This window comes from Wolffia australiana, chromosome 10 (assembly GCF_029677425.1).
Source record: "Wolffia australiana isolate 7733 chromosome 10, ASM2967742v1".
In the NCBI taxonomy this organism is placed as follows: Eukaryota; Viridiplantae; Streptophyta; class Magnoliopsida; order Alismatales; family Araceae; genus Wolffia; species Wolffia australiana.
The window spans coordinates 4,170,636-4,196,644 of NC_135844.1; the positions used below are offsets into that span (position 1 = coordinate 4,170,636).

The 26,009-nt window shown below is 44.2% G+C and overlaps 1 protein-coding gene across 1 annotated transcript; it reads left to right on the forward strand.

The window, feature by feature from the left end:
* Window positions 1–5,353: 5,353 nt before the first annotated feature.
* LOC144708793 (wax ester synthase/diacylglycerol acyltransferase 5-like) lies at window positions 5,354–7,600 on the forward strand. Its single transcript, XM_078582229.1, has 8 exons — window positions 5,354–5,657; window positions 5,729–6,127; window positions 6,169–6,243; window positions 6,342–6,414; window positions 6,486–6,550; window positions 6,775–6,984; window positions 7,126–7,263; window positions 7,347–7,600. The coding sequence occupies exons 1-8, from the start codon at window positions 5,487–5,489 to the stop codon at window positions 7,506–7,508; spliced, it is 1,293 nt and encodes a 430-aa protein (XP_078438355.1). The 5' UTR covers window positions 5,354–5,486; the 3' UTR covers window positions 7,509–7,600.
* Window positions 7,601–26,009: the final 18,409 nt, after the last annotated feature.

Genomic DNA, 26,009 nt, shown 5'->3' on the forward strand with positions numbered 1-26,009 from the left:
CAAGAGAGAGGGTCATGGAAAATGCTTAAGATTTATGCTCTCTCCTCTCTCTTCTCATTTCTCTCAATCTTTGACAATATTTTTCTCTCTCTTCTCATTCAGCCTCTTTGTTTGACTTTTCTCCTTCCCTCTCACATTCTTTTTCTCTATCTTCTCATTCAGCGCTTTCTTTGACTTTTCTTCCTCACTTTCCACTTTCTTTATATCCATTCTCTCACCCTCTTAACTGCCCTCTATTGTTGACTATTCCACCATTGTCTTCCTTCTCTAATTATCTTTCTCTCTCTCTTTTCTAAATTTTCCGAATTGACTTTTCTCCAACCTCTCCCTCACCTTTCTCCACACCTTCATATACGTGAACCATCAATATCTCCACTGCTTCCTCTTAAAACTGTTGACGATTTATTTTCTTTGTAACTGCATGTTTCTTTTCCTTTAAAAGGGCCGTGAGCCTGCTTTTCTGGAAACTTTTGCTTGCGAATCAATGTGAAGTTGTTTGTGAAAAAAAATGATTCCTTGGTGATAAAAGCAACGGAACAGCTACAACGGCTTCTCCTCTTCAACATTATCAACTCCTCTTGGCTTCCTCCTTTCCCTTTCTCCATACTTTATCATCTCTGTCATTTTCCTATCATCTTATCCCCATCATCCCCATCATTGAGAACACCCCTTCATCTAACCACATCATCCCCATCTAGTTCTCATTGTCTCCCTTCTTCTTAACTTCATCAATTCCCATGACTAATCCCATCTAATTTGTAAATCATTCTCCGCACTTCATCTCCACCCATTTCACATTAACATATCAACATCTTCTCATGCCAATCAAATCTCACACTCCCTTTTGTCCACTTTCCCACCTTCTCCTCTTGTTATCCACTTTCGCTCTTGGAGCTGAAGATCAAGATCATTCAAGGTGATTCAACATCAGAACATTCAAGCTGTTGGCTCCCGTCTCTGAGGTACCTTGTGATACCTTAACTTTGAGATAATTGTGGTTCATGACAATGGTTAATTTGCTCTGAGTGATTGTTTACTTTTGAATATCTGTGTGCTAAACTTTGGTCGATCATTTCAAATCTCGTATTTCCATTAAGTATTACTAGAGTGTCTTTGTTAAATCCCTGTTCCATTGACTTTGTCCCCTTCTATAGGATTAAACTGAATTCGGATCACCCTCACGGATACGTGATTAATATTATATTTGTTAATTTATTAATTTCACCAATTCCATTTTCATGTGCCACGTCAGAGGGAGCCATAGCGAGCGAGGGAAAATGAGAGAGAGAGAGAGAGAGAGAGAGAGAGAGAGAGAGAGAGAGAGAGAGAGAGAGAGAGAGAGAGAGAGAGAGAGAGAGAGAGAGAGAGAGAGAGAGAGAGAGAGAGAGAGAGAGAGAGAGGCAAAAAGAGAGAGATCAAACTAGAGAGACCAAAAGAGAGACAACGAGAGCACGAGAGAGGCAGATCTTCACTATGACCTTTCAAAACCTTAACTGTCATTTAACTTCCACTGGTCAAGATGAAGCCCAAGAGTTGTCCCATTCCTTCTGCCGCCCAACCCACCCATCCAGATTTCCCGCTCTTCATGAAACAATGGTCAATGGCAGAACAATCGTTTTCCAAAGTTGAAATAGGCCGGCAGTTTTAAGTCAAGGTAATGAGCCAGTTGCACCAGTTTAATCGTCTACCCATCTCGTCCCTCCCTTGGTATCAATTAATGTTACCCTTCTGTAAATCATTGGCCAGGTGGTGTCAGCGAAGGGAATGGACAGTGGCAAGGCATGACTCATGTTTGACGGTCCCGGTCCAGTCCGTACTTTTAGCAAGGACCTAAACCGTACCTAAGGATCGGTCCGGTTCCGGTCCGGTCTCGGTCCAGGTCCCGGTCCCAGTCCAGTCATGTTGACTAATCAAAGTCGAAGAACAAAAAGTCAGGATAAAAAAATGGTATGGACTTCTCATCAAAGGGAAAGTTTGTTATAAAGTCACTTATGAAGCTCATCTTGAAAAATGAAAAGAAGAATAAAATGAAAATAGAAGAATAAAAGAAGGTTGAAAGAAGAATTAAAGAGGAAGAAAGGAAGATCAAAAGGAAGAAGGTAAAGAAACATAATTAGAAATAAGAAAATCAGGAGAAAGAGGAAGAAGGAAATAGTAGGAAAAAGGTAATGAAGAAGAAAAAATAAAAGAAGACATGAAAAAGAGAAGAATAAGAAGAATAAAATAAAAAGAAAAGAAGATGGAAAGAAGATGGAAAGAAGAAGAAAGCAGAATAAAATAAGAAGATAGAATAATAAAAACGAGGAGAAAAAGAAAGCAAAAGATGAACGGATGATGAAAACAAGAATAAAATAAAGAGAGAAGAAGCCTAAAAGAAATGAAGAAAACTTGACAGAGTAGAGTGTAGAGTGGAGAAACCTATCATAGCTTAAAATACAATGAAACAAACTTGACAGAGTTGGAGGAGAGAAAAAAAAACAAGGTTAAACTAAACATTCTCAAGATTGAGAGCAAGAAGAGGGACTCAAAGACTGGGCGAGAGAGAACGTGAGAGAGAGAGAGAGAGAGTGAGCGCGCGAGAGAGAATGGGAGAGAGAGAAGAGAGTGTGCGAGAGAGAGAACGGGAGAGAGAGAGAGAAACGGGAGAGAAAGAGAGAGAGAGAGAACGGGAGAAAGAGAGAGAGAACGGGATAGAGAGAGAGAACAGGAGAGAGAGAGTGAGAGGGAGAGAGCGTGCGAGAGAGAGAGAGAGCGGGAGAGAGAGAGAGAACGGGGGAGAGAGAGAAAGAGAGAGCGGGAGAAAGAGAGAGGGAGAGAGCGGGAGAGAGAGAGAGAGAAGGGGGCAGAGAGAGAAAGAGAGAGCGGGAGAGAGAGAGAGAGCCGGAGAGAGAGAGAGAACGGGGGAGAGAGAGAAAGAGAGAGCGGGAAAGAGAGAGAGAGCGGGAGAGAGAGAGAGAACGGGGAAGAGAGAGAAAGAGAGAGCGGGAGAGAGAGAGAAAGGGAGAGAGAGAGAGCGGGAGAGGTAGAGAGCGTGCGAGAGAGAGAGTGAAGGGAGAGAGAAAGTGTGAACAGGAGAGAGAGAGAGAACGGGAGAGAGAGTGTGTGTGAGAGAGAGAGAGAACGGGGGAGAGAGTGTGTGTGAGAGAGAGAGAGAACGGGAGAGAGAGAGCAAGCGTGCGAGAGAGAACGGGAAAGCGAAAGTGTGAGAGAGAGAGAACGCGAGAGAGAGAGAACGGGGGAGAAAGAGAGAGAGAGAGAGAGAACGGGAGAGAGAGCCGACGAGAAAGAGCACGAGAGAGAAAGCGAGAGACGGAGGGAGAGAGAAAGCGACGGAGAGGGAGGGGGGATCCGGCCCGAACGGCTGGTCCACCCTAAAATGGTGGACCGGCGGTCCCCGTTCGGTCCGGTCCGACCGGTCCCCTGTCCAAAATGTCAAACCGTAGGCATGAGACTCATATTTATAAAAGATGGCGACATATGCGGTCACGTTTACACCGACGAGATAAACGGACGTTTATTGTGAACAACGAATGTTATTTCTAATTGGACTCTTATCGACGATTTGTTACCTGAGATCTCGTACTAATAATCTAACTAAACGGACGTTTATTTTGCGGCCACCTGTTAAGCATATGCAAATCTTTCTCAACAGTTTTCCGGTTAAAGTTGCCTTTTAGAAATCGGTGAGGATAAAGAGGATTCAAATGATATGTGTTCAAAAAGAAAATTCCTTCTTTGCCGTCTTCGTCCTCTTTGCCATGTTTTCATTCCCTCTCTTCTAAATAGACGGGTGCCCCTGTCTAGGGAACGGCACATCCGAAACGTGACACCCCGGACGTGATGAGACAGATGACGAGTTGTGACGGACGGTGATGTGACGAAATATTCGTCACGTCACCGTCACGTCACCGTCACGTCACGTCACCGTCACGTCACCGTCACGTCACGTCACCGTCACGTCACCGTCACGTCACTCGTCCAAGGATTTTCAAAAAAATCGTCACCGACCCGTCACTCGTCCGCAAATCCTCGTCACCGTCACGGCACCGTCACGGTGACGGCGTCACCGTCACCGTGACAGAAAATATTTTCATTTTTATATCTTATGTATTTTTATTCTTATTGTTATTGTGTTATGTCACCGGCCCCCTCCCTCTCTCTCTCAACTCCCCCCCTTACGCTCGCTCCCTCTCCTTCTCCCCTTACGATCTCGCCTTACAGGTGATCGGTATGGTGACGATTGCCGCCAGGCCGCTGCCGATGATGCAGAGGCGCGATCTTAGGGTTTTGCTGCCCTCCTCCATGGCGGGATTTGAGCTGCCTGGTCTGGCCCCGACAGCTCGGTAATTCATTATTTTCTCTAAAGGCTACGCTATGCATGTTCATTACTTCAACTTCCCCCCTTGAATCTTTTTTCTGCAGCGTGTTGATAAGTTTGTAAACATAGAGAGATTGAGAGGTTGATATAATCGCGAATAGGAAGCAAATTTTTCTGTTTGCAGTTTTCTGGTGAGCCTTGGACCCATCAGAATTTCTGGTTCTGCTCGTCTCTCTAGATTTTTTCGTCCTATTTAAATTATTCTAAATTTTCCGAATTGAGATAATTATAGTTTTCAATTGAATCCGCTTGGCAGGATGCATTGCAGCATTGGATGCGGAGCATTACCTGCAAGAAATCGGCGCTCAGGAAGGGAAGACGGATTGATTGGCGCCTCTTCCATATATTAAACTATTCGTGTCGAAGAAACTCCTGGGCCGGTTATTTTTGGACTGACCCGCTCCTGAACACCATACATGGCTCGTTTCATCATTCTATTGATCTCTCTATCTTTTTTCTTATCGTGGTTCAATAAATACATGTGATTTGCCTAAGTTCCATCTTATAAAAACATACGCATAACCAATTATCAAATCTCTTTCGGGCATTCTGTCGAACACCCTGTGGTCGTTCGACAGAAGTGCCCCTCTTATTTTTTTACAAAAACGAAAACACAAAAAAAATCAACTAGTTGATCATTACCACCTATTTAATAATAAATTATAATTGTATTAAAATTCCGTCACGGACATCATCCGTGACGGATTATTCATCACGTCATTCGTCTGGACCACCCCGTCACCGTCACTTCACCATCACGGGACCTCTGATTCGTCACCGTCACCGTCACGTCATCCGTCACTTGACCGTCACGGTGACGCGTGACTTGACAGAATTGCCGACGCCTACCCCTGTCATTATTTTTCAGTCCCTGGCTGTTGGATGTCAATGTCGTTGCCAGTGTGCCCAGGCAAAGGTAGAGAGAGCGAGACCCGTCCAAGTGGTGTTGGGAATACTAAAATCCAAATAAGACACTGAATAGACGTATTGACTTGGACGTATGATTGAAGAAGCACGTGAAGAAGGCTAAGCGATTAATAGGCGACCTTTAGACGAATATATAGAAAGCAGGGGTCTCAAGTTAGGGGCTATTGTTAACCTTTGAAGGATGGAGGTAGGATACAACGAGCCCCTTTCCCCTGGAGGGCGAATGTATCTCCGGCAAGAATTGGACGCATCGATCGACAGCTTCGTACAATTTCAGAATCCTGTTGACATGTTCGCTGTGAAAGCGGCTCTCGCGTCCCTCGTCAAAACTTGCCCTCGGCTACGCTCAGTGGTTAGAACCTCGAGACGAACAAGCCTCGCATCTCCTATTTGAATCTCCTCTCATTTTTGTGTGAGATACAGGTGATTGAAAACCGTGGTCGCCCGCACTGGAAGGAGCTTCCTTCGCTTAATATTATCGACCACATAATAATCGTGCCAGAGGAAGAAGATGAAGAAGATGGCAACACCCAGGCTTACATCAACAAATACTTGGTTTCGCTGCCATCGATGGCGGCGTTTTGTCGGAATTCGCCGCTTTGGGAGGTTCACATACTGCCTAAGCGACACCGTGCTATTGTGCTACGCTTGCATCACTGTCTTGGCGATTGTGTTTCGCTCCTGGCGCTTTTTCTTTCTTGTTGTGATGCCCCGGTTGTGGACGACCCTGTATCTGACGTCAGAAGTAAGAAAAAAGGAAACGCTGAAGGGAGTATTGTATACGCTTCCCTACGCGATAGCTGTTTTAAGGCACCCACATCGTAAGCGAGAGGAATTGTTCTTAACCGTCGGAGGAGAGCTGAAATCTGCCCCAAGAAAATGGCGTCCTCACGTTACGCTTGGATGACTTGAAGGCCGTGAAAAACAAGCTCGAAGCGGTCAGTCAGCTCTAAAATGCTAAATTTAGGATTATAAATATCTAGTACCTGTGATCAGGTATTTATTTGACGCTCTTTTATTTTTTCTTTTTTTTCAGACGATTAATGATGTATTTGTCGGTCTTGTGTCTTGCGGAATTTCTAAGTATGTTGGCCAACAGTTGGTCGACGGTAAGTTTCTAATTAACGGATGTCAATAAGCTTAGTTTCTATTTACAGCTATCTAACGAATCTGGGGACAGGGGGTACGGAGAATCCGACTATATGCGCGACGATGGTGGTGAATATCAGAGGTCACGGGTCTAAGGTTTAGCTTCTCCATTGTTTATTCTGATGCTTCTCTAGTTTAAGAATCCATTTAAAAGTTTTGTCATTACTAGTTTAATATTTCCATTTGAAAATATTTTTATTAATTTTTGTTATTAAAATTTCATCAAAAGGGTTCACATAGTTGTAGAATTTTCAGTCATAGTATACACATGTGGCCGTTGTATGATTAGTAAGAAAATCTTAATCATGATACATCTGCAGGAAGTTCTGCGCTCTATACGAGAAAAGGGAAAAATTCCATGGGGAAACAAATTCGGGTTCTTTCTGCTGCCAATCCGTCTTGAAAACACGGATGATCCTCTGAAATTCGTAAGGACCGCAAAGTGTATGATTGATAAAAGGAAGATGTCTTTCGTGGCCATTTACACGCAGAGAGTCGGCAATGTTCTAGCCAAAATTATTGGAAGAGAGGTAATTGTAAATCATCTCTTTTCTCGTTTAATAAAAAATTATCCAAATGTATTTCTTCACGCACGATCAAATACCGTCCGATTAAATACGGAATGCTGACAGTTTTAAAAAATGGCTCACTTTTTTGCTACCCGCGGACAGAATGTGGCGTCGCTCGTCTACAAATTCCGCCAAAATTCAGGCATGGTTTTATCAAATATCGTTGGTCCTTCTGGTCCCATTAAACTTGCCACAAACCTAATCACGAACATTGGAGTAACACTGAGCTGTTTGCCTGGGGTGAGAATGAATGCAATGTAAGTTTCGGTTCTCTATGATATGCTGAAGGTTGATACAGGAGTTGCTTTTAATTAATGATACAGGCAATCGATGTCCATTTGATATCATACAACGGGAAAGCTTTTCTACAGTTCCTTGTGGCGGAAGACGTAATTCCAGAACCCGAGCTGCTGTGCCGGTATGTAGAGGAGGCCCTTACCGAGATGATTGCAGATATTTTAAATGTCGACGATGTTGCAGACTAGAATACTCCTCTCAACTTAAACATCATTTGTTTTACTTTAAACTTTGGCTCATGTATAAAACAGTAGCATTGTACACCTTATTATCTTTCGAATCAGATCTCGGATTAAATAGAACAACTTCAACAATATCACACTCCTTCATACAACTTGTTCCTTTGTATTTAGAATTGTAGCTAGCATCACTTGCTGAAAACCTGAATTTTTCTTTTGTTATAAGAGTATAGAATTTGAGGTAATCGTTGAGAGTAACCATTCTTTGGAGAACTTGCGAACAATGCAAACCAAAGGTGTAGGACTCGAGATCGGTATGATATGCTTAAAAATATCAATGATTTTGTTGATCAAATGCAATGACCAACTGGACATCAATTCATTCGTGAAGTAATAAAGTTAATGCACGTTGACCAGCTCCTGATTATCTAATTCTAGTTATTTATTGTAAATGAAGTGGCATAATCAATGCATCAATTGAAATTAATGAACCATCATTGAAGGACGTTTTATATGACACGATCAATTCGATCCAACTGTCTGGCGCTTCAGAAGGTTAGTTTGTGGGATCTTCAGAAGAAAGACTGATCGTCCGCATCAAACGAAGGATGAAGGACAATTTGATTCATTAAAGGGCATAGATATAGGTTTATTTTCTCAGTCAATCACCAAACGTTGCACTTTGGATGACACCGAACTTGATTCTAATTGTTTTCAGAATTTTCTAAAGCCATATTTTCTGAAAAATAATAAATTTTATATATAGTTATATAACTTTAATTATTGTGACTATTGCTGTTAAAATATCAATGCACCGATATAAGGGTACCATCGTTGGTAGTTTAATACCATATGAATAAAGAAAAATGACACTTCTTTGTAATAATGCATATTTTCTTTGTAATATTTTACAGATGTAAATCCCATGTTTTAAAAATGAAAACCAAGAATTTTGCATCTCAATTATGTCCTTTCTGAAATAAATGTAATAACGGAACAGAAAGCCTAACCTAACATGCGTGTACTATAAATTAAATATGGCTTGGGCTTCATGGGTTTAACTCTTCATTATAGACTTACCATATATAATTCATGGTCACGATATCTCAAGGATATGACTTGAGGGACTAAGCGTATGCTGTAAAAAAAAAAAAGCTAAACAATACTTATGCTTCCATTTAAGTACCAGGACTAGATAAAAACAATATTATGTATCTATCGTCGATTAGCAAACTTTTGAGACCTTCATTCAACCAAATATTTTTTGGCTTCACGTTAAAGTAATTCATAAAAAATGATAATATAAGAATGTATAAAATGGAAATAAACCTAGATTATGAGAGAGATAAATTAATAGAACTATAACAAATATATGGGTAGAGAAAGGGGTTTGGAAACAATATCAAAAATAGAATAAATGTCCTAATGACGTTTCAAATAAAATATATGCATAATATAATCATAAAAATGATATTGTATCTATATTTTTGAGTATAAAAATGTCATCCATTTAAAAAAATATGTGACAAGATACTGATTTGATTTATCATAGAAGTAAAAATATGTATGTTAGGTTAATAAACATAGATAACTTTGTTTTATTATATTGGAAGAATAATCTCAATCTGGTTTCGATATAGAATATAATAGGTATGAATATTTTTAAATTAATGGAGGCAAAATGTGTTCAATACTAATATGAACAGGTAGCTCAATTTAGCAGCAACATAGTAGGGAGAAGGGGGTAAAATAAACTACTTTATATTTTTGTGTGATTAAGATATATGATTATCTCAACCTGAAAGCATGAGAGTAATGGATTTTGGGATTAGCGAATAATAGATGCCTTGTTGGTTCTCTAGTAATTATCCCCCATAACGGTCCTGACGGAAATATGTGTGGCCGGCAAGCCAATCACACATTCCACATATTCATTATAGTGCACGTGTGATGCGTGTAATGAAGTCCATGAATACATGATCGGACTTAGTGAATTATGATGAGAGCGTAATGCGGAGATCACTAGTCTTGAAGCATGTGTTCTAAACATTCCTATTCGGAGGATACGCGAGGAGGACATCGAAGTATCTGGATAGAATAACACCATCTAGCCTCACTCATATGATGAGTATGGCCGGTCCCGTGGCCATTAGTGTGGCGACACTAAGGATAGATAGTGGGTGCTCTTTAGTGGAAAGAGTTCACTGAATTGATCCGTACGAATCCCTGAATGGCATTATACCAAACTGTCAATCAGGTTTATTCACGTCACGGTTGTGTAACTGGTCCTTAGACCTGACACATCAAAGACGTCTTGTGGACGGACGGTTGTACTTTGGCTATGGTCAACGAGTCTCTAATCATGGGATTCTAAAAAGTCTTAGTTCGGGTGCATCAAGAAGTACACGAAGGCGATTGATTGGTCAAGATGGGATCGTCCAACTTCGGTGTAAGAGGTGACAGCTCAAGGAAGACAATGCAACAAAGTCCTTGGCCAAGGCAATGAAATATCAGAGAAGAGTTCTCCGATGATTTCCGAATGCATCAGTACTAACTCGGATGATAGATTAGGGTAAGACAGTTGACCATACCCTAAGTCGTCCAAGGAGCGTCAAGTGGATGAGGGACTATACATACACGATAACCGATGATGAACAGGTTCCATGAGTGAGTCGATACACACTCCTTTGTATCTTCTAGGACACGAGGTGTAGCTTGGCACCCCACGTGTTGGAGTCTCAACCTATTGATTGGGTTAAATCGATCCGACGTTAATTAATCTATATGATGATATAGTTAATTAATTTGGAAGGCCAATAAAGGTTATTGGGCCGTTGGAGTCGTTAACTAGACTGATACATGGGCCTAGAGGGTCACACGCAAATGGTCTTTTGGACGTTGGAGGATATATATACTTAAGTTTTGGGGGTTTTTATGAAAAATATCCACTTAGTATAAATAGGGGAAGGCCCTAAAAGAAATTCACCCAGGCCAGAATTGTTCAGGGGCCTTTCCCCTTCTTCTCCACTTTCCCCACACCCCCCTCTCTATCCATGATGTGATCAGGATGACGTAACGACGCAGACCGAGATAGAACGGGGCTCGTCTACGAGAAGGAGGAGATCTGACGTGCTGAGGACCGCATGGATACGTCTAGAGGCTGCACACTTGAGCAGCTCGACTCGTCTCACTCTGGGATCGAAGAAATTACGGATGCGATCTGTGAAAAGGTACTTCGTTTAATGTTTTTGTTGATGTCATTCGATTCACAAAAGTCTTCTGCTGCACATTGTTTTTGTTCTGTTCATCCATCTCAAGGCCTATAGAACCCAACATGTCCAACATCTACTGGGTTTAGTCATTCCACACACAAAAATATTGACTATGAAACAAGGAACATACTTTTAAAAGACTAGATGCTTAATACATAATTTGATTATCGAGTGCATCAAGATGTTCTTGCCCATGATTGAGTTGTCAAGATTGGATCGTTGACCCTTATCCTAAGACGTGATAGTTCATTGAACCCAATGTGATGAAGTCCCTGGCCAAGGCAATGAAATATCAGAGGGCAGTTATCGGATGATTTTTGAAGGCATTGGTACTAACTAAGACGATCTATTAGGGTTTGACAATCGACCATACCCTTAATAGCTTCAATTGGATGAGGGACTAATACATGGGCCTTAACGGTGACACACAAATGGTCTTTTGGAAGTCAGATGATATACTCTCGTTTTGAATTTTTATGAAACATACCAACTTAGTGTAAATAGGGGAAGGCCTTAAACAAAAGTCACTAACGCCTGAATTGCTCAAGGGCCTTCTTTATCTTTATTTTTCTAATGTCGGATGTCATGTGGAAAAGGGATGGTAGCTCAGGGGTAAAGCGTGATGGATATTATGTGGACGTCAAGCCAATCACACTACCATGTTTATTTTAAGTCTATTTAATAAAATATTTACGTTCACTATTATTTCGTGTAATGTTTATAATGAAGTATATGAATACGTGCAATGACTTAGTGAATTATGATGAGATCATAATACAGTGAACACTGGTCTTTAAACATGTATTCTAAATATTCATATTCAATAGATAGTCGAGACGGACATTGAATTATCCAGCTAGAATAACACTAGATGATCGTACTTATTTGACAAGTATAGCTGATCATGTGGCTATTAGTGTGGCGACACTAATGACAGATAGTGGGTGCTCTTTGGAGAAAGAGTTCAATGAATTGATCCATATGAATCCCTGAATAATATTATACCTAAATGTCAATCAGGCTGATTCAAGTCACGGTTGTACAAGTGATCCACTGACCTGAGACACCAAGGACATCTCGTGAGTGGACGACTACATTCTGACTATGATTTATGAGCCTCTAATCATGGGAATCAAATAAGTTATTGATCGGATGTAGTAAGAAGCTTTTGGAGATGATTGAGTGGTCAAGATGGGATCATCCGCCCTCGGTATAAGAGGAGATCGACTCGAGGAAGACGATGCAGAAAAATCCCTGGCCAGGATAGTGAGGATATTGTAGAAGGTGTTCTCCAATGATCCCCGTTACGCATCAATACTAATCATATGACGGCTTAGGGTTTGACGATAAACCATGCCCGAAGTCGTTCGAAAGGCTCACACAGATAGTGGATTATACATATATGATAACCGATGACGATAAAGATTCCATGAGAGAATTCGAGACTACTTGGTATCTTCTAGAGCACGAGGTGTAGCTTTGCACCCCACGGGCTGAAAACTTAACCTATCAATTGGGTTAAATTGATCCTTATTTAATTAATCTATATGTTGATATAATTTATTAATAAGGTTTGTCAATAAATGTTATTTGGCCATGAAAGTTATTATCTAGAATGATACATGGCCTAGAGGGTCACACGCGCAAGGTCATAAAGGCATTGGTGGATATATTTTACTTTGGAGGGTTTTTGAGAAAAATCTTAAGTGAAATATAAAGAGGGAAAGGGGTCTCATTTGAAGCACCCATGCAAGCCTAATTTGAGAGCCCCTCCTTTCTTCATTCTCAACATCAACCAAGGAGAGAGTCTCCAAGAAGAGTTGAAGGGGAAGAGGTGGAGATCCAAGCGGCGAGTGATCGCGTGGATACTTCAAGAGGCTGGATGAATGGACGGCTTTAAAACAATCTCGGAGTGGCAATGTCAAGGGTGGAACGAGTTCCCCATAAGGTACATCCAATGTTCTGTTTTAAAGATCATTTGAGAATTGATCGACTACGCTTCCGCATCCATGGAAACGTGATTTTCATGGACGAACCAAAGCATCAAACCCAACCGTGGTATTAGAGCCATGTTTTGAGTGTTTTGATTCAAAAGTAAAGGGAAGAACATCTTTTTGGACGTTCTTCAGGCTTCCAAAAGCACCCAGGGCCGCCCAAGGGGCGCTCAGCGCCGCCCAAGGCCACCCAAGGGGCCCCACCAGCCGCCCATGGCCACCAACACCCACCCAAGGGACACCAACAGCTGCCCATGGCATCCAACACCCACCCAAGGGGCGCCAGCACCCACCCAAGGGGGGCCAGCGGCCGCCCATGGCCGCCAGCACCCACCCAAGGGGCGCTAGCCACCGCCATGGCTGTCCAAGGGCCCCCAACACCACCCAAGGCGCGCCTAGTGGTCGCCCACGCGGGGTGCAGGCACGCCTGCAGGTGGCTGCCACCTGGCCCTTGATCAGGTTAAACCCGATCCGAGTTTGGCGGCCTTCAAATCCGTCAAAACCAGATAGGGTCGACCGATCGAAACCGGATCCAATTCGGGTCGGACCCAGTTCGACGGGAAGCTCGGTTAGGACCCAGATGGGCGGTAGAAGCGGATCGACTTCAAATTGATTGGGTCAAACCTACATCAACAGGGTCAACCTGATCGATCAGGCTCACACAAGGATCAGATTTGGTCCCATCCGATCTGATCAGATCGGATCGTGACGGATCCGATCCGCAAAAAGATTTTCATTAATTGAAATGCGGGAGCCTAGATTCTTACCTGGCTCCCGCACTTTGTCAGAGGAACTTTGGTTGGCGCTACCACTTTGCCACCCGATGCGTCTTATACATAAATATACAAATTCATACATATACAAATTACACTCACATATAGAAATTCATACACCACAGACGAGTTAGGGCCTATGTCAGTATGAGATATTACATGTGCGAATGTCATCGAAGATACCTTATAAAATCCCTCTCTTTAAAATCTGAGCCGCAACGGGAAAGTGACAAACTTAAGCGTGGTCCTCCTTCGGTATAGCCTTTGGATCCAAGTCCCTTCTAAGCTAGGTTGGTGGAGTCAACTCCAGGCCTACTTCTTTGGGTGGAGGAACTAAGAGCTAGTGTGCAGCACGAGGTCGAGATAGAGGAACCGTGATGCCGGACGTCGTCAAGACGTCGTCCAGTCGTCATCGAGGGTATGGGCTCGGTAATGAATCGTGGTCTAGTCGGACTACGTCAATGACGCCGTCCGACGGATGCTAGTGACAGGCAGGTATGATGACGTGAATTAATGAGATCCTACGTGTAGTATGTACGTGCGCCGACGAGCGGTGGATGCCGTCCCAGAGGATTGACGGGTTCGCTTTGAGTGAGGCCAGATGGACCTCCTGAACCTCGCCCGAGAGGGTTGACGGCGAGTACATCACCGAACGGGGAAAGCCCCGCTATAATGCTCACACCCGTCGAAAGAACCCCACTCGTACCGGGCAGGTAAGACTCTCGAAAATAGTTTGTCGTTTTCTCAACCTGTCTCGCTCTCACCTATCTAACCCGAGCGCGGAAGAGGCGAACCGAAAGTGCACTGAAGAAAGTAAATGATGTAAAGGAGAGCGAGTGAGAGGTACCGTCGTCGCGCTGGCGACAGATATTCGTAATCGGAGGTCCGTAGAAGTGCAGGGGTTCTAGACGGCAGGAGGACGCTGGCGAGGGGCTCGGGCGGTCGAACGGTGCACGGGTGAAGTGAGCGTCGACGTCGGTGTGCAGGTAGTTCTAGCGCAGCCGAGTCATCGGCGGAACTACGTGGCCGGGGCGGGGCACGAGAGAGGTGCGACTGGCTGGTCGTGTTCGTGCGCCCAGCGGGCAGGACCGGTTGCGCGGCGTGAGGCGGGTCTGCGCTGGCGGTGGGCGTTGCGGGCGCGACCTGCAGTGCACGCTGCCGCGCGCGGGGCAGAGCGACGATGCTGGACGCGGCGCCTGCGGTCCGGGGTGCGACTTGCAGAGGGGAAGTGCCGCGGGAAGGCAGGTCGCACAGGTTGTATGAGAGAAAGAGCGGGGGGAATGGGATAGAGTGAGGAAAGAATGAGGGAGTGGCGTGGGGTGAGGCCGGCAGAGGGGAGGTACTGTGGGAAGGCGGATCGAACGGGGTGTAAGAGAGGAGCGGGGGGAATGGGATGGAGTGAGGAAAGAACGAGGGAGTGGCGTGGGGTGAGACCGGCCGAGGGGAAGACCGACGGGGGCCGGACAGCGGCGACCGGGACGGGGCAGCCGGACGGTCACGATGGGGAAGATGCGGGACGAGGCGGCAGTTGGGCGGTTATGCGGGCTATGAGGGCGGCGACGCGGGCAAAGAGGGTGGCGGAAGGTTGATACGGGTGTGGTCGGGAGCGGGGGCAGGGTACGGGAGTTGGACGGTGGCGATTTGGGCGACGGTCGACGGCGTGGACGGCGGCGGCAGGAGCGGCGGTCGGCGGCGTGGATAACGGCGACCGGGCTGCGGGTGACTGCAGGGACGGGGGGCGCCCTTCTTTCCTTTCTCTTCCTCCTTCTTCTCTTCTTCTCCTTCCTCCTTCTTTTTCTTCCTCCTTCTTCTTCCTTCTTCCTTCTTCCTTCCTCTTCTCACGAACGTGACTCTTCAAATTCTTACGTTATGATTTCATGAAAAATTCAGGATTAAGTTCTTTGAGCGCCCACCCCCTCCTTATATAGGATGGTGAAGATGTGCCCCCATAACAACATAAGAAAGAAAGATAAAATGAAGAAGGAAAAGGGAAAACTGGCCCATTAGCATGGCTGGGAGGGGAAGGTGTCCTCATATGGGCCTTCCCCTCACTACATCGATAAGGAAAACAAAAGGAGATAGAAATGGATAAATCTGACGAAGAGAATGGCGCGTACGTCATGCCGAGTACCTGAACACGGGGTCGCGCGTCACTGCGGTGGCTCGTCGTGTCGGCTGGACACGTGTCGGTGGCGGGCTCGGTGACGACGGTGGCTCCTCGCGTGCTGGCCCGATGACGTCGGGTGGTGCTGCGCCATCAAACCGTGTAGTTTGGTGGAGGTATAGTCCAGGATTACACGCAAATCTATTTTCGACAAGTAATGATGGTATTGCTCAGACCAAACTTAGTGGTGGGTGGGGGTATACTCCAGGCCGCATGAGCGTTGGGGACCAAAATATGATTGGATATTGCAAAGAGTTGCAAGTCCCATGAGATGGGTGTTCAATAATGTGTATTATGATTGGGGGGGGGGGTATACTCTAGGTCGTATTACGTGTTGAAATTTCGATCCCCACTAGGAGATAGTCGGTTTCTCCCCTTCCGTACACTTGAGGGTTGTATGGATTGATGAATTTTAGTGGGAGCTATTTATATTAAATGAACTTAGAATCTGGTTGAACTAGTAATTCATTAGATATGTCCCGTGCAGGCAAAGATGTCGTCGAGCAACCTGATTTGTGGCATAATGGATGCCAACCGTTTGACTGGACCGAACTTTCCTGGTTGGCTCAGGAACTTCAATATCCTCCTTAAGTCTTAGCACATAGCCTATGTCCTTGAGAGTAATGGCCTGGGAGAGCTTGCATCGGAGCAACTGAAGGGGAGATTATGGAATATCAAAAGTGGAAATATGACTCCACTACGGTCCAATGCTACATGCTAGCTTCTATGTGCAATGAGTTGTGGAGGCAACATGAAGATATGGAGCCAAGGCCGATGCTACTCCATTTGATGGAGTTATTCGCCGAACAGAGTAGGACTAAAATATATGAGATATCGAAGAGCCTATTCAGGGCTCGCCTGACCGAAGATGATTGAGTGGATATAAAGGTTGGCACGGCTAGGTGTTGAACTCCCTGTTGAGATGAGCATGAGCCTTATTCTTCAATCCTTCCGTGATTCATTCTCCCAGTTCATTGTTAACTTTAACATGAACAAAATCCAGATGACTATTCCGGAGCTTCTTAACATGCTCACCACTGCGAGAGCAACCTTCCGAAGGGCAAGCCCAAAGTTCTCTTAGTTGGTAGGACCAACAAGAAAAGAAAGGCGATGTCTGCCTCAAGGCGAGACAAAGGGAAGAAGCAATTGAAAGCACCACTGATGTAACATGAAGGGTTGTCGTGATCGACGACTCGTATTACAACACAGTCACACTGACGTTATACCAAAAAATGTTTGAGAGACATGATAATGTTTAAGAAAACTCGTCAATGGGCAATTAAAGATACCGTCGTACCAAGAGAACAATCCAATAAATCCTCATAGGAGAGAATAAATCACGATAGACTCCCAATAACCCATAGGACCACTGGAACACCTAAGACGTGAGAAACGTTTTACGGCTCAAAAACGTTCACACCTTTTATATCAGGAAATTTAATCGTCTATCTCAATGATTACCATACCTTTCGACAATCGGAAGTTATTCTATTTGATCAATTGTTCAGTTAAATTCTGCAGAGGAAATGATAGCGAACGACGACACTACAAGACGTAATAATACTGAAAAATAAAGGGAGACGAGGGTGACCTGGCAAGAATCACCGTTGATTCGCTGGTGGTCGAGACGTGTAGGCAGAGCAAGACGCACCTCCAAATGTGACGCTGCGACGAGCAAGAGGCACGATGCGCATCTAGGCAGCGTACTCTATCCAGGTGAGAAGAAGATGCACTAGCAAGCGATAGTGCAATGACGAGTGGTAAGAGACAGTATGGGACGCCCAGGGGGGCACAGGGCACATTGCACGGTGGGGCGGAGCACTCGGTGGGTGGGGCACGCAGCGAGTAGATGAAACCCGCAAGCGCGGCAGCTGCAGGATGGCTAGGTGCGGTTCTTAGCCGGGTGGTGGGGGTGTTGTGCAAGGCAAGCGCAGCGCGTGACGGCTCACGACGCGTGGCGGGCGCGGTGTGGGCGCGGTGCATGACGATGTGGGGCGCGAGGGGTGAGGTGCATGTGTGCGTGCAGCGACACCGGTGCGGCAGGCTCGGCGTGCAAGTGGCATGCAACGGCGTGGGATGCAGTGATAGCGGCACGCATGTGGCGTGCAGCGACATAGGCACGGCGGGCTTGGCGTGCAGGTAGCGTGCCATAGCGTGGGACACGGTGGGAGTGGCACGCGTGCGGCTGGGGGTGACACGGGTGACAGCGGTGGCATGGTAGAGAGCCCTTCAAGATGCAGCCGAAGAGGTAGATTCTTGGTGGGTATTCTTGGCGAGTAACCGTGAAGAAATGGAACTCTTGAAGCATAGATCTTCAAGAAATGGGGCGAGGAGAGATCGGTCGGTGGCGAACCAATCCACGGAGTGATCTCAATGTGGGCGGCGTAGACGTCGACAGGGAAGCCCGTTCTCCACTCTGTCGAAAAACTACAACTATCTAATCTCTCTAAAGACAACAAGAAGGAAAGAAATAAAAGAACATTCAACTTTCAATTTTCAAAAATCCTATCTCACTCGGGCATGCCATCCCCTTATATAGGGAGGATGAGTGCCAAATGAGACGTCGTAACTAGAGGAAGAATTCGTCGCGAGACAAAGTCCTCACCTAAACAAGCAATACAACGAAACAGAAAGAGTAACAAACGAGGCCCAACACCATGGCCCTATCCGATTGTCCATGAAAGTTAGAAATACAACCAAACAATAAGGGAAAACTTACGAACGATTCTAAGCAGAATACTTGAAGTTCGGGTAGCGAGCGTCGGCACGAGCGGCTCGGTGCGGTTGGACTCGTCCCATGTCAGTGTTGTCGCGATGGTCCCCCATCATCCTCCCGGAGTGGGAAGAGCTCGACTCCGGCAAGCAAAGTTCGACGACATCTTCGATTCGCTGGATCAAGTCTAGATGAAGTCGTCGTAGGTCTTCCTCTGTGATCCACGTGTCATTCGATGAAGGTCTTCCCTACCAATGTACTAGGAAAGTACTATCCACTCGATCCCTTGCAGCGTTAATTACCTCTTGCAGTACTGCTTCTATCTTTTCTTGCCTCACAAGGGTAGGGAAGGGAAGAGGAACCTGGTTACTCTCACTCTCCTGACTATTAAGTTTCAAATGGCTGTGAGGCTCTTCGATGGGTGGCGAATGATGATATCGGACTAAATTAGTGACACTAAAATTGGAACTAATCCCCTAGATTGGCGGGATACTTACGACGTAGGCGTTGTTGATGGTCTTTTGGGCTATCAGGAAAGGCCTGGCACTACGAGCATGTGGTTTCATAGCAACCCCTGGAGAGTGTCTCTCAGGCCTCCATCTAATCATGACTAATTCTCCCTCCGAGCAAGAAATGGACCTTCATCCTTTGTCAGCGGCTGCCTTATATTGCTCCTTTAGAGATGAAATGCGTGTATTTATGTTTTCATGCATGTCCTCAATTTTTTTTGCAAAATCATATGCTTCCTCAGAATTTCTATTTTGTGAGTCTAATGGAATGAGGTCTAGGGGTCTTTGTGGAAGTTGACCATAAACGATTTCAAACTGTGCTTTTCCAGTGGTGCGGTTCACTGAATAGTTAAAGGCGAATTCTGCATGGGGTAACACGTGATCCCATGTTGTGATATTTTCTCTCGTTATAGATCTAAGTAGGTTGCCAAGACTGCAGTTAACGACCCCAGTTTGACCATCCATCTGATGATGATAAGCTGCTGAGAATTTTAATTGGGTTCCCATGAGGACCCATAGAGTCTTCCAAAAATAACTAGTAAATTTTCCATCTCAATCGGAGACGATAGTCTTGGGCACTCCATGCAACTTAACTATGCTGTCAAAAAACGATCGTGCAACTCATGATGCGTCAGCTGTCTTCGAACATGGGACGAAATGTGCCATCTTGGAGAACCGATCTAATGCAACCATGATTGAATCATGGTTGCGTGAGGTCTCAGGTAGTCCTAAGACGAAGTCAATACTAATGTCGTCCCAAGGTTTGTCCGGGACTGGTAGTTTGGCTCGCGAGCAAGTAAGACATCATGAGATGATCTTTCCCACATCCCGTTTAAGAGAGGGCCGATAGAATTGCTGTTCCAATGTCTGAATGGTCTTATTTATCCCAAAATGGCCACTAAGTCCACCGGCATATGTCTCCCAGATTAAGAAATCACGAAGTAAATACGTATTCATCTATAATGTAGTAGTCTTGTGGTTTCAGGCTGGTTCATCGATGATGGATGGGAACACTTTTATGAAGTCGGGAGAGTCAGAATAGTTCTCCTGTATCTGCTCGAAGCCAAGGAATTGAGTCTTCATCACATTTAAGACCAATGGTCCTCTGCTTAATATATCCGCCATGACGTTATCCTTGCCCTTCTTGTGATGGATAACAAAGGTAAAGTCTTGTAAATATGCTATCCAATGAGCGTGGCAATTGGTAACTTTCCGTTGATCGTGTAAGTGGCGTAGCGCGCTGTGGTCTGAATATAGGATAAATTCTTTTTGGAGGAGATAGTGGCGCCAATGGCACAATGATTGTACCAGAGGGTAGAACTCTCTATCTTAATTGTAGTGATCGCCTCAACCTTGGCCAGATCAATAGCTAATCCTCGTGAGGATAATATAAATCCTACAAAAGATACTTCATTGGTGAAGGAACTACATTTTTTTGGATGCGCATAGAGCTTCTCTTGGCGCAAAGCGGTGCATACTTGCCGTAGGTGTTGGAAGTGATCGCTTCGTGTATAACTATAGACTAAGATGTCATTGAAGTATACTACAAAAACTTTTCCTATGAACGGGCGTAATACTTCGTTCATCAATCTTTGAAAAGTGCTCGAGGCATTGGACAGCCTGAAAGGCATCACATTCCATTCATAGAGGCCATCCTTGATTTGAAACGCTTTTTTCCATTCGTCTCCAGGCGGATCCTGACTTGACGGTAACCACTCCGTAAATCAATTTTAGAGAAGATTGAGGCTCCAACCATTTCGCTGAACAGATCTTGTACACGAAATATCGAGAATCAATACTTCACTGTAATTTTGTTGATGGCTCTGGAATCACAGCACATACGCCATGTTCCCTCTTCCTTGGGCGCAAGGAGTGCGGGCACTGCACATGGGCTGAGACTGTCTCTGATTAGACCTTCGGAAAGTAATTCCTTTACTTGTTTATATAGCTCGTCGTATTTGACGGGGTCCATTCTATAATGTAGTAGATTAGGGAGGTCCCAGAACTAAGTCACTTGCATGTTGGATGCTCCTCATAGGTGGTAGTTCGTTGGGTAGCTCGGCGGGGAAAACTTCGGCAAATTCATTCAAGAGCTGAACAACTTCAGGGTCTTTGGGATCATTATCCATTTCACAAGTTGTAGAAGTAACTGTAAGCGCGAAACACACGGGTACGGTGTCTTGACCCTATTCTATCTCTCATCTAAATATGCATCCATTGGAGGTAATTGGATTTGGGGGTGGAATTGGTAGGGTTGACTGATTGGGTGGTGGAACGGATGGATACCAAATTAGACGCTGATAACTTGCAAATTAACATGATTAATTAATGAATTTTACATTATATTTATGTGTTTTAATGACTTCAATTGCTTGCTATCATATTAAAATGAAGATGAATCACTTACACTTTGATTTTACTATTATTTCTGATTTTTATCATTTTTTACATGGAATTTAACCTCATTTCAGTGAATAATTTTTTTTACAAGGTCTTAAATACTTGGCTAAAGGTTGGTAAGGGCTTTCCTAATTGTTCTGGAATTTTTCCATATTTTTTATACAATGTTTTGACCATTATATAGCTAAGAAATGATTTTTATATATTTAAATAATACATATTTAATTTATTTGGCATTTTATAATGTATTTATATATATATTAAAGGGCATCCACATCATTCACCCGAAATTCGGGCGAATGAGTGGATGATTGTCATTTATAATAATAAGAAAAGGGCCGCCAAAATGCACGTGCATTGATAAATAAATCAGTGTGCATGCGCCGTCGAGTTGCCGTGTGCATTTAATGCACGCGGCAACCGACATGCACGTGCACTGATAAATAAGTCAATGTGCATGCGGTGTCGAGTTGTCGCATGCATTTAATGCACACGGCAACCGACACACACATGCACGATATATGATTTTTTAAAGTCGCTAGCGCGTGCATTCAATGCACGCGCTAACCGACAATTGTTTTTTTTTAAGAAAACGACGCCCAGTAAGCTTACCGCATTATTATTATTTTAAAAATAACGCAGGTCAAAAAGTGCGGCTAACTTTGTCCTTTTCTGTTTTTTAGAAAAAATTAAGTAAAAGAAGGTGACGTGGCTTGTTTTTTTCCATTCAAAAGTCATTCAAATGCCCAATGATTGCGCACCGACGACAAGAACAATCACGTGTTAGAACGTGATCCGAGAAGGCGGAAAATGAGAAATAATCATGCCGACCAATAGAAAAGTGCCATTTCTTAACTTATTGGAGGAGAGATAAATTAAATCTAACGGCCAAGATTAATCCTTACTAAAACCTCGATATCTTGAGATCTAGACATCCGATTGGGCTGAAATTTTGAGGGTACCTTCATCTTTTCTCCCTCTCCAATCCAGACGCTTGGATCTTTAAATGGAGGTCTGGAAATGGGCGAAAATCACTTTTTGAAGCTCTCTCCAAGGATTTGGCCAGGAAGGACACAAGGGATGTTTTGGAAGTCGACAGTCGTGATTCTGCACTCAAAGTTGTAAGTTTCTGATTTGTATTCCAATATTCTTCTTGAACAATTCTAAAACGCTAAGGCATGGGCGAAATGTACATGCCCTAGAAGTTGGTTTTGAATGAAATTAGCACTGTATTTTGATTCTGATTCAAGATCTGATTTTTTATCTTTAATTCTACATCAATTTATAACATTTCTGCATCATTAGATTTTTAATTTAGGGTCGGATTTCATCTTTTCCCCAAATTCTTCCCTTTCTCTCTAGGTTAATTTGTCTAGTTTCTCTAGATTTTGATTTTTGTTGTTTACGGGTTTAATTTAATATATAAAATTTGATTCAAAAATTCATCCATCTTGAAATCCAATTTAAAAATCCCTTTCTTGATTATTTAATTCCCAATTTTAATTCATAAAAACTGTCTTAAAATTTTATAATAATTGGGAGATTAATAATCTGACTTAATCTGATCTTAAAATTGAAATATTTCTATCTTGAGCTTTCTGACCAAAATATTTAAAATAAAAATTAAGTCTTACTTGATTTTGATTAATTAAAAACATTATTAAGCATAATTAAGATTTATTAATTGCAAAATTAATTCATCTTTGAATTAATTCATTGAAATTGCATAAAAATTCTTATTTGTTGCTTCCCTGTGGTTTGACCCCTTGCTTGCTCTATATTCTATATTTATTGATTAAGGAAAATTATAAATTTTATTGTATAAGTCTAAACGCCAAATCAACGACATATTTACACACATTTTTAGCCTTATCAGACGCCGACCACCATAAACAAACGAGCAAGTGTTTGCTCGTCCTGCTAGCTGGACGTCATGGTCAAACAACCATGGTTGTCCCAAAATGATGCTTCCAGTTTTCATTGGTAGTACATCACATAGTACTTTTTCATCATAGGTGCTCATTTTCGAAGGTACATAACACTGCATTCTTACCAGAAGGGTAGAGGCATCGATCCAAGACACATTGTACGGTGTGGGATGAGGTATCAATGTGAGGCCGAGCTTATGAGCTGTATCTTTGGAAATTGCGTTAACACAACTTCCACTATCTATTATCAGCTCATAAGTACGTCCTCCGATTTTGACGTACAAATAAAAAATAGATGTTTGCTGGGTAGTGTCAGCATTGTCTAGAAATGAAGACTTCGACGATGTCAAAGAGAGGCTTGGCATCGATGTCGTAGTGGGCCTGTGTGGTCGCGAGTTCGTCCTAGGGATCGTAATAACTATGGGGGATGGTACAGTTGGTGCAGTAGGAAACTGATGTGAGCTGGCACTAGAGCTTCCGGAATTTGTACTTTGTTGGATCCTCAGCGTCACGACAGGTTGAGCTGGAATTGGGGGAGCCGGTATTATCTATATGTAACCAAGTGGTTCTTCCAACTCTTGTTTTTTGGGACATTCTCCCGGATACTCGTCAATTTCGAGGTCATCTTCGGGAGGCACCAATAGTGGATTCCCATGGATATCCATATGTAGGAGTGACCGACAATCGGTACGATGATGCCCAAAACCCTTGCACTTAAAACATTGCATGGGCTCACGAGCGGCATTTGGGGCTCTTGCCGTCGATATCACAGAGGATGTCGGTGCGTCGGAATCGTGACCGGTGTGGGAGCTGGTGCACTAGTGTGTGGGGTTGTACTAGCTCCCCGGGTCCATTCGGACGCTGCTCGAGTAGTCATACTCATGGTCGGGGTGGTGTCAGATGTTCAAGGTGCAATGGAAATGGGTGTCACCATATCGTCATGGGTACATTCGTTGCTTTACACCGAACTGTATGCGAAGTCCATGGTAGTGGGGTTTTGTTCTAAGACTCTTACTCCAAGGCCGGAGCAGAGTCCATGGATAAAGAATGAATCCGGGTTTTTGGAGCGGAGTCCACAAATTTACATCTCATTTGGTACTCCTCAAATTCCCCAATATAATCACTGACCTTTCGCTTGCCTTGCTTTAGGTCCATCCATTTAAGCAAGAGTCGATCAGATAAAGCTTTGCGACGTACGTATCCTTGAGCTTACGAGACATCTCATCCCATGTCATGGGTGGGTCTCCTCGGCGTCTTGCGGCTTCCTTTTCGTTTTTCCAGAAAATCTTAGCGTGTCCTCCGAGACAAGCTTCGGCATATGATACGCAAAGATCGTCATCCATATCGTACCATCGAAAATAGCTTTCCAAGTCTGATTTCCAATCCGAGTAAACTTTCGGATTCTGTGATCCCTCAAAGATGGGTACTTCCATGCGTATGCTTTTCTGTATCATGGCACGGTATGCCTCCCTTCTTCGATCTCATTCATCATCATTGTGGCAAACAGGTGGGGGATGTGGAACATCAAAGGGATCTAATTGACCTAAGCATTCGGGAATAGGTGCAACCGGAGGAGCCGGTTGGGGATAATAGGCTCTATGCTCGGTGTACCCATAAGGTGGGTGAGTCACATGCATTACTTGTGGTGCTGCTTGAGTAGTTTGGCAAAGGTTTTGCGGTGGCACATAATTGGCTACTGGCATCGGTTGAGTTGGAGCACCCATTGGGAATTGAGTCGGTGCACCCATGGGGAATTGAGTCGCCAGACCCATTGGATATGTTGATTGAGGTGCTGAAGAATATTGGGCTTGGTATGGTTGCGGTGCTGTCAACGTCGGTCGTGGAGCACCATGGTGGCTCGTTACGGGGATGGTCGTAGCACCATAACAGTGCTGTTGGCCAGGATTAAATCCATATTGGATTGGGGCGGGTTGAGGACCGGTTGTGTAAGGTATTCCGCTCGGTGCTAAGGGATAATTCTGCGCATATGGCGCAGTATCGTGGGTCGGAATCGACGGATGGGCAGGAGCCATCCCATAAGGATAGTTTTGAGGTTCAAAATGAGGAGGTGTCCAAGCCTCCGCTGGGTGGAAATTCCTATCCGATGGGTAGGGGCGTTCATCGTGGTATTGGTGATTACGATACCCTTTGGGTGGTGGCGATCTTCGGCGGTTCTTCTCCCACGTTTTTTGCCTGTAATATCGCTGTTGATGCATTAGCAGACCGCGTGGACGTAGTGCAGTTGGTCGTGGAGCTCCTTGGGAAGGAGCCGGTGCTGGGCTGCGTTGCAAAGGTGCTTTGCCGAGACGTTGAGGAGCCACGTTTGCCAAAGATGGGGAAAACTGTTTATTCACCGGGGTCCTAGGCGTAGGCTACAGCGATGGAGACCCCGTCTTCAGATCGGGCATATGGTGTGGGCATTGACGTCCCACTAACAGGTGTAGGGACTCGCGTAACGGGTTCCATAGCATTCAACAGAGGTAAGGGTACATCGTCACCATTTAAAATAACTTGGGGATCTTCGTGTGGAGGATCCGCTAGGTCAGGATCGTAGGCATGATCCTCGACCGCGTGGACGTAGCAAGAGCTAACACGACCTGGCTCTAATACAAATATGATGTAACACAAATAGTTTTTTGGATCGACAACTCGTATTACAACACAGTCACACTAACGTAAAGCCAAAAAAGGATTAAGATGCGATAATGTTTAAGAAAAGTCGTCAATGAGCAATTAAGGATTCCATCACACCAAAAT